General features: G+C 41.7%; 1 protein-coding gene across 2 annotated transcripts in view; it reads right to left on the bottom strand.

Annotated features, from left to right (window-relative positions):
* znf385d (zinc finger protein 385D) overlaps positions 1–8,577 on the bottom strand; it is a 121,012-nt gene extending 112,435 nt beyond the window's left edge. For both annotated transcript variants that reach the window (XM_021324160.2, XM_012877703.3), the window contains exon 1: positions 8,316–8,577. Coding sequence is in view for 1 of the 2 variants with exons in the window: in XM_012877703.3 (XP_012733157.2) it covers positions 8,316–8,337 (22 nt within the window). In the remaining variant the exon portion in view is untranslated. The remainder of the gene's footprint in view (positions 1–8,315) is intronic.
* Positions 8,578–9,490: the final 913 nt, after the last annotated feature.

Raw genomic sequence — 9,490 nt, forward strand, 5'->3', positions numbered from 1 at the left:
TGGATGTGGCACCCATTCGGTCCGTTTTTTCACCATATCTAAGAAATTTGTGTCTGAATTTTGTTTATATTCAATGTTTCCTTGTAGGATGGGTTGCGCAATAACTACACTGCAAAAACAGATCTAAAAATAAGTAAAATGTTCTTAAAGTTAGTGTATTTGTCCTTGATTTGAGCAGGTAAAGAAGATTATTTGCCAATGGAATGAGTATTTTACCCCTAAAATAAAATAATTAGACATACTGCACTTGAAATAAGATGATGGAGATGAAATGTTCCTACTTTAAGTGCAATAGTCTTATTTCCATTGGCAGATCATCTTATTTACCTGCTCAAATCAAGGACAGATACACTAATTTTAAGAACATTTTACTTATTTTAAGTTCCGTTTTTGCAGTATATAATCCAGCTAACATGCATAAATAAACGAAGACATTCCTGCCAGTCTGTTAGGCCCAAGCATCTGTCACGATTTAAAGAGGGACAAATAAAATAAGCCAGAACAGGAAGACGACGAGTCACTTGCTTCAAACCAAACTTTAACCTTTAGAAACCAGATCACTCAGCCTACTCGGAGTCCTCCAACTCTAAAGAAGAAAAACACAGATGGATTAACAGACTGCCACTCAGTCGAGAACTGTCACTTTTTGGAGAGAGAATCGGGACCTAAATTTTTAATAACTGGAGTTTGCCCACTTGAATCAAGTAGGTTCAAATTGGGCTCGACGGCAGAAGCTGTCATCTACTTTACATTGAGGGTCTGCGTGGAGAGTCGGTCCGTTCAAAGAGGTCTGCAGGTCACAGTCATTAAAATACCTCTCAGAAGTGCGCTTGAGCTGTTCGGCTATTCTGTCTTCAGCTTTGTTATACGGCCTTTTTTTTCCCCCCCTGTTAGAAGCACTTATCCCGATGTGAGTAATACAAAAGTAATTGAGGGGAGGCAAAGCAAAACAAATAGAACGCTAAAGGTCAATTGAAGAAGAGGTCTCTGGGTGTACGTCAGTAGGCTACCCTCCCAACAATCTCTCCACAGCTTAATTGCACAGTGAGAGCTGTGTTGTCACTGAATGGAGCCCCTCTTGCTGTCAGCCTCCCATGCAGGTGCTGGCACCAAATATACGACGAATAAATGTGACATTTATGTGCCTGAGGTATCTAAATGTTTGTCTATGCAAATTTTAAAGACTGATTTTCTTTTTAAGGCCACAGAGAAAACTGCAGGAACAAAAAATAGAACCCTGAATTAACTTATTGTCGGTATAAGAAATAAAATTAGGATAAATATTTAGCTATCGCAGTATGCAAAAGTCTGGAGTATTCCAACTTTTTTTTTTTTTTTTTTACCAAGTAATCAGACGTTCTTGCTATATTTTAATCTAGTCAGCTTGACTTCCTAAATGTGTTTTTGCCTTTGGACTTTCACATCTTTTTTTTTTCCCCTGAGCTTTAGACTTTAGTTTTGTTAGCTGAAACCACAAACTGATATATTGATAAGAACCGTTCAGACTTCATATGAATAATGATCAAGACAGCTCAAATATGAAAATAGAGGCTCGCCCATGCGATTTGGGGTCATCATTGAAAATGTCACTTCACCCACGTTAGATCCTGGATCTGTTGAGCCCAGAGCTCTGACTGACAAATTTACCACATTTAATCACCTACAAGTGTCTTTTTACTTTTCAACCACATTTTCACCTTTGTATGAAAGGTAGTAGCGCTTTTGATATGTCATTTTAAATTTAGAAAAGCTGCTGTCCAAAGTAAAACCCCTGAAATACCTTTAGAAAGCCTAGAAACAACCGTCAAAGGCGAATTTAAGAGACAGAATAAAGGAATGAGAGGTGGTTTACAACCTGTCCACAGCTCTGCAGACAGAAATGTTAATCAGTTAATAAAGTAAAAGCTATCATAAAGCTGCACTAATTAACAGTCTGAATAAACAGCGAGAGTAATCATTGGTACCGGTGTCACATACATTTTAATTCCTTTCAGCACGCTGTTTTGGTATGACAGCAAACAACTGCTGGAGGCCTCCAAGGCATCGTCTCCATCCTAAACAGGCAGCAGCGCTCTGCAAAAACAAACCTTTTAATGCCACGCTAAGTTTTCTCCACAAAAGCAAACAGTTCTCGTGTAGATATAACCGCTAAAGAGATATTCTCCCCCAGGATTTTGCTAAAAACAGATCGCTGCGTGTTTGCTGGATATGCAGACACTCTGTATCATGAAACCTTCATTTCCTCATCATGTCATTTGATATATCTGCCGTCAGGGCTTCAAATTATTAAATGTAACTCAGATGAATCAAATTAAACGCAAAAGCAGTGGATGCACTCCTTTAACCTGAGGCTCCTGGGTACGTCTGTGTAGCCCAAAAATGTTCTGCCGCAGAACTCAGATGAGATCTGACGATTGGACACGTTTGAATGAGATTAAAGCTGATTAAAAAAGATTATTTTTTTCTCCACTGGCCTTCGGTTATTCATTCTTTTTGAGGCCGTGTTTAATGATGCATGGCATACAGTATTTTTTCATGTTGGACAGGGTGTTTTTGGCTACTGTATCAAACTGTGCCTCCAACTTAAGCCGTCCTCTGCGCTGTCCTTCCTAAAGGATCCGTGTATCTGGGTTGCAGCGTTTTTTTTTTTTTTTCCTCCCAGCGTCGGGGGTTCAAGAGAGCAGGAAAGTAAAAATGATGTCTGGAGGACGCTGACTGGCATTAATAATTAATCATCTGCGCTCGCTCGCTCCCCTCCACCTCCACTCGTTGTCCTGAACCTAGCGGCTCCTTGGATAAGATCTGTCTGGAGAGGCTGAGCGTCCACGCAGGCAAAGCGACTCATAATAAAAAGAATGCTTTCGCGCAGCACGTTCTTTTCCCTCAGCAAATACAAATCCAATTATTAGATAAATCTGAATTTCACTGAAGCTCATTCTCATGCCGACCACGTTCCTCGTGTGATTAATGCTTTTTGTGTTTTTATGCAGCTTGCTGATTGTATTTGCTGACCCTTAACATGCCGAGAGATCAGAGCTTCCCTTCAAGCAGTGGGGATAAAATCATTCCACCCCTATTAAAATGAACAAAGGGTGGATTTAAAACACTCTGAGAGCTACACTTTCACAGATTTTCCAATTAACCTTTACAAGATAAATTCAACTTTTTAAAATTTCTCAATCTTTTGGCTCTGTCCGTGTCTCGTTAACGCACAGTAGCTCTTTCCGCCGTCATGAGCGTAGCTTACTAATAAACACAGATGTCCTCAAATCGGCTCCAGCAATCGCTTCACATGTGTTTCCTGGAGAAAGTAAAAGGAAGCGGTGGACTGATTTCCTGTGGGGCTTCTGCGACTCAACCCTGACAGCCCACAGAACTTCTTTTAACCCTGCAAACCCAAATGCAACAGTTTTGACGCACACTTTTCAAATACCACAATATAATTAACCTCTTCAGTCGGCACTTGCCTTCAAAGACACAAAGTACCAAATGTACTGTGGTAAATACTGTGTAAATGTGTGTTTTTTTTAGTAGATGCAGACTGTGGTGGTTCTCCAAAGTGCATACACCACTGTTAAAATGCAAAAGGACGTGTTACGTATAGTGTTTAAAATTCAAAGAGGTCTGTTAGAGGGAAAAATTAAGTAATAATCTGGTCCGGAAAGTGTGCGACCACCTCATGATTTAATTCCAGCTTTCAGTCGTAAACCTGCCATCAGCCGCAGTGGATCTGATAAATCACGAAGAGTTCAGCTGTCCTACAAGGATTCCAGTTGACGTTTGCACCCTTTGGCCAAAGCCAAAGTTTGCAGAGAGATTATAACGAATCAAAATGATCAGTCAGGAGGAGGTTAGAAAACCAAGTCAAGTTTATTCTGGAAATTTTGTTTTCCATATGTAGGGAATGTGAGGAGTAGACGTGGAAACAGAAGAGAAGAGAAAAACCAGGCCCGGCTAAAGTCTCTGAAAGGTTTGTGTAAGAATTAGTTATGGTCTGAAGCAACCAGAATTAAGCTCTTGGCCACTTTCTAAAAAGCAGGTTTAGTAAAAATAAAAATAAAACCAACGCCGTGCAGCACTGAGAAATCGCCCACATTGAAATATGGAGGCGGCAGCATCATGCTCTGGGGTTGTTTATATCTAGATGGAGCTAGACTTTTTGTCAACGTGGATGAAGTTATAAACAGTTCCCAATTCCAGGAGGTTTTGACCATCAGGTGGTAAAAAGCATAAGATTAATAAAGGGTGATTATATGTAAAAACCAATGAAAGTTTGGCTTAGAAAGACAAAATGTTGACTTTAGACGTAAATATCACAGAAAAAAAATTGTCATCTGCAAAAAGCAGTGTTGATATTTGAAAATTTTTCAAACATCTAATAATAAAGCATTCCAATTTTTAAAAATATATTTTCCTGACAACTGTTTCTCATATTTAAGGGTTAGTCTGCTTGCTCGCGGTTACTTTACGGCCATCTCTTGATGTGTAAAAGCAGAGACGTTTTTCTTTGACGCGTTTTTACGTTTTCTCCAAATTCTGGAGCTCCTGTTTCAAAGAGTTCAGAGGTCAGACATAAATCACTCCAACAGAAAGCTTTTAAACAGGAGCAATGCAGAGCTGGTGAACAAACAGCATTATTAATCTTTTAGGAGATAGCATCTATTTTCCCCTCGCAGCGCACTCAGGAGTGCATTCATAAATGCTAAAACGATGCACACATCCAGGCAGTGACCTTTACCATCCTTTTGTTGCGTTTTACACCGGGCTGTAAAGATAAAATAGCACGGAAAATGCAAATAAAACGACCATCTTCAGCTACAGAAGGCCATCTGAAGTGTCCTTTGTGTTGAAAGCCAGAGAGGTTTTCCACTTTGCCTTTTATCTCACAGGATTAGAAGCACCCAAACAGAACCGCACCACCTTCACTTCCCTTCTCCACACTTCCAGCAGTTTCACACCTGAATGGCGTCGGCAGTGGATCTCAAAGACGAAGTAGTCTCCGCACCTGACGGCTTATTCATCCATAAGCTTCCTTTCCGTCTCACCCAATCCTGCTCATCCTCTGTGTAGAGCATAACTAGAGAAAAATCCTTCTCCCTCTTACAAAACCACGGTCTATAAGTTCGGATCACTTTAATAGCCGTGGAAAAAAAAAAAAAAAGTCTTTCATTTAACAAATCACCCCCCCCTCTCTTAGAAATCCGAATCCCCCAGCGTAATTATTCCTCCGATGTGAGCCAGCCGAGAGAAGAGTACTTGACTGGAAGCTGCATTAAGTCTTCCAAAGCCTCCTCCAGTGTGCTCCATATCAACTAATGGAAGAGGCTTTTCTCAACAGGGAATTTCAAGAGGCTTCTCCTGTCCGTTAATCCCGCCTTGGATTCCTGAGCAAGACCGGTTGGTTAAATCGCAAAGCAAAGGAGATGCACGGTAATAACTGTGCGTGATCGATATTCACTCACTGGTCGTGACGAGTTGGACCTCATTTTGCCTTCAGAACTGCCTTAATTTATTTATTTTTTTGTAGCATGCATTCAACATAACTTGACTGTAGCCATATGGATTTCGCTCCGCCTAGCTTCACTTACATCCATCTGGGACATCTCACATAGAGAGTGATTTCTCCAACCAATTTTATTGTCTAGCCAATCAGCACGCAGGGCTGGAGTTTCATAGATGTGACGTAGTGGAGAAGCGACCGTGACGTGAGACTGTTTTGATTCAGACAACAATGGCGGCTCGCATCGAGGAAGCAAGCGTTAACATTGATGCTGCTATTTCTTCCGTGTTGTCCAATCTACCTAATATTGTTTCATTAAAAGAACATCAGAGAACGGCTCTGAAGGCTTTTGTTGGTGGAAACCATGTTTTCGTCCGTCTCCCGACCGGATTTGGCAAGTTTTGTTTTCCTGGGCGCGCCCGCGGCGGAGCGGTTAGCGCGAACCATGTTAGGAGGCCTTTAGTCCTCAACGCGGTCGGCCCGGGATCGACTCCGACCTGCGGTGCTTTGCCGCCTGTCTTCCCCCCTCTTCCTGTCAGCTCACTGTCAATAAAACGCGTGCCACTAGAGCCGCAAACGCATTAAAAAAAAGTTTTGTTTTCTCCTGCGTCGCTCTCACAGCGTCACGGGTTAGCTTCGGTGTGAGTGGTTGAAATAGCACGTTGATAAAGATGACAGACAAGTGGCTTATCCAATCATATGCAAGGATTTTTGATAAGGCCCAGCCTTCAATATAGGCATTTCCTATGGAGATTTGTCCCAGATGGATGTGAGTGGAGCTAGGCGGAGCGAGATCCATATGGCTACAGTCAGGTTACATTCAACAAGCTGTCAGAAACATTCCTCAGAGAATTTTGGTCCATATTTGCACTTGCAACAGATTGGTTGGTTGCATGTTTATTACACATATCTCCCATTCCACCACACCCCAAACTACTGGATCGAAATGTTGGGTGACTGTAGAGGACATGGGAGTGCAAGGAAGTCATTGTCATTGTAAAGAAACCAGTTGGATATAATTTGCTTTGTGGCAATGTGAATTATCTTGTTGGCAGTAGCCATCAAGATCAGTACAATGTGGTCATAAAGGAATGGACATAGCAACAAAGCTGAGGTGCTGATCTTTGACAAAAAGACCCAAAGCACAGTATGTCCAGAAAACATCACCCATACCACTGTACCACTGCCACCAGTCTGAAATGTTGATATATGGATGGATCTATGTTTTTATGTTGGTTGTGTACAGCACTTTGGTCAACGGTGTTGTTTCTAAAGTGCTTTATAAAAAAAGTTGTATTGTATTGTTTTATCCCAAATTCTGACTGTACGATCTGAATTAAGACTTTTTAGATTCTGCAACAATTTGCTCCATCTTTCATGGTCCAATTTTGTGAAAACCTTCATGTTCTTTGCTGAAAGGCATCTGTTTTGGCTTGCTGCTGCTTTGTGATTGGGGATTTTTTTTCACCAATGTTGCCTTTCTATCATCTTATTATCATCTACCATTCAATCAACGTTAGCCGGACTTTTTCGTCCACATTCTTGGTAATCTTGAGAGACGGTTGTGGAGGAAAATCCACAGTTTTGGTGAGACTCAGACAAGCCAGTCTGGCACCGACAACCTTTGCGTCATGTTTTGTAATTCTTTGGGGACCCCAACACACTCAGGAGGCAGGCAAAATCCTTTTGATGCAATCACGTTTTGCCGGTGAGATGCAATTGTCTTCCAACAAACAACAACCGAGTAAACCACAGGAAGAACCAGGAGCAATGGAGAAAAATATGAAGATTCGGGAAAGACTGGTTAAAAGCAGAGCTTAGACACTGGAGCAATGTTTACTGGAGTGAGGAACAGGTGAGTGTAATAAACCGAATGCTGCAAACCGTGAGAGGAGCCAAGCTGAATCAGCTGAGGAAAAATGACTAATTGTTATGGAATGAATACACCACAGAGGGGACCGGAGGGTAACTAGAGCAATAGCTCAAAACATAATAAAACAAGGGAATCCATGACAAATACAGAGAGAATAACACAAAAAAGCAAACTCAGCGTTCAGTGAATCCTAACACCGCCACATTCATAGTCACTTAAATCTCCATTCTTCCTTATTCTGATGCTTAGTCTGAAGTGCAGCGAGTCGCCTTCACCACCTCTACATGTCCAAATCTGGATTTCCACAATCACTGAGGTGCTGCCTTGTAATTGGTAAATTCTCAACTTGTGTTAACAAGCAAGTGAACATGTCTAAGTAATAAAGTGGCCGGCGAGGGTGGATGATAAACGATTGAACGTGGAAATTGTAATTTCTCTCACCTATTGCTGGAAGTGGCACATCCAAGCTTAAAAAGAATAGGATTCTGTCTACAGTTTTGTTTTTTTTTTTGTTTTTTATGAAGATGTTTGTTTTTTTACCCATTAATTCACAAAAGCTAAAACATCAGGAATCATTTTGTAAAGGATTCACCCAAAGAGCGGGTTATTCCAGTGTTTCTAAAAGCCATGTAAGAGCAACTTGATCTTCTCAGCAACATCTGCTCAGATCCATCTTCAGGTTCCAGAACAAGCACAGCAGCTCAGCTGGCTCACGCTCACATGTAAGTGAAGGGGGAACGTGCCCTAATACTGTACGTCTGATAAAGCGGATTAGCCTCACACACAGATATTAAAACAACAAAAAAAGAGGCTGTCTAGGTGAGCAACTTCGTGCTAATTTCCTCTGATTGAAACCAGGGTTTTCCCGCTGCCGGTGTCCAGAACAAGTACAACCACCTAAAAGGAAGGAGTTCAGGTTAAAAAGCACACAAACAGACTCACCAAAGAACATGCTGCTCTCCATATCTCCTCAGGCTCGGGGGTTCGCTGTATTTCCTCTCTGGTGCCCTGCCAGTGTGTTTGTGTCCATAGGCAGCAGCGTGTGCATGCCTCATACACTCCTCAGAGGTGTGTGTGACCATGCATGTGTGTGAGTGTGTGTGTGTTCGGTCCAGCAGCAGCAGTCAGTGACCAGCCTGCATTCTGCGCCCTGCACACCGCTGCTGTCTTCAGCTTCTCTGTCTCTCCTCACTCTGGTACTCCCTTTGCCTCGTTCCTCCCCTCCCCTCTTCTTTAGCTCTACCTCCTCCTCCTCTCTCTCTCTCTTTCTCCCTCTCTCTCTGTCTATGATTCCCTTTGCTTTTTTTCCCTTCTCTCTCCCCAGGTTGTCTGTCTACATTTTTCTGCAACAGTCTCTCTTTCTCCTCGCCTCATCCTTGTTTTATGTGTCACCCAAAGCACTTCTTCACCTCTTTTTTTTTACAGCTATCACTCCTTACGTGAGCTTTTCCCTCGCTCAGTGCTCCCATCTCCAGCTTTTTATTCTCTGCGTGCCTCCGCAAACATGTTTAAAGTTTTCCCTCTTTGTTTGCTTATCTCTACGTTCCTTTTTTTTATGTATCTATACAACTTTGTCTCTGTCACCGTGTTTACATGCTTAAAAATTGCAGCCGCTTCACAGAAATGTGGGATGTTTAGGCAAAAGTAGGGCAAGAAACAATTAAAATGATCTTTTTTAAAAGAATACGAAGCCCAATTCTGACTTTATCAGATTAAAATTATACATATATAATTGGTATAATGTCTCTGAGTGAGGTTTTTTTTTTGTATCCATTAACAACCATTCTGATATAAGTATTTTAGAATTGGTAGAGCTGATAAATGTGGGTTTTATATTATGGACCTGGCTTTTAAGCATTGTCCTGTCATGACTTTGTTTTCCATGAAGCAACAAACACAGAGACAGACAACTATTAAGAATGGTCATTGAAATAACCAGGGATAGAGGGAATATGGAGTGATGTTGTGATCTTGTGTACAATTGTTGTGCATCTTTAAACACTACCTCCTTTAAACCAGTACGGCAAGAGGCAATGGTTAAAATCTCCAAGGCGTCCCAGACTTTGTCCGCTTCCCGGTCGGCTGGGAAGGCTCTGGTCTCAGACGGTGAAGGAGAA

The sequence above is a fragment of the Fundulus heteroclitus genome, chromosome 3 (assembly GCF_011125445.2).
Source record: "Fundulus heteroclitus isolate FHET01 chromosome 3, MU-UCD_Fhet_4.1, whole genome shotgun sequence".
Taxonomy (NCBI): Eukaryota; Metazoa; Chordata; class Actinopteri; order Cyprinodontiformes; family Fundulidae; genus Fundulus; species Fundulus heteroclitus.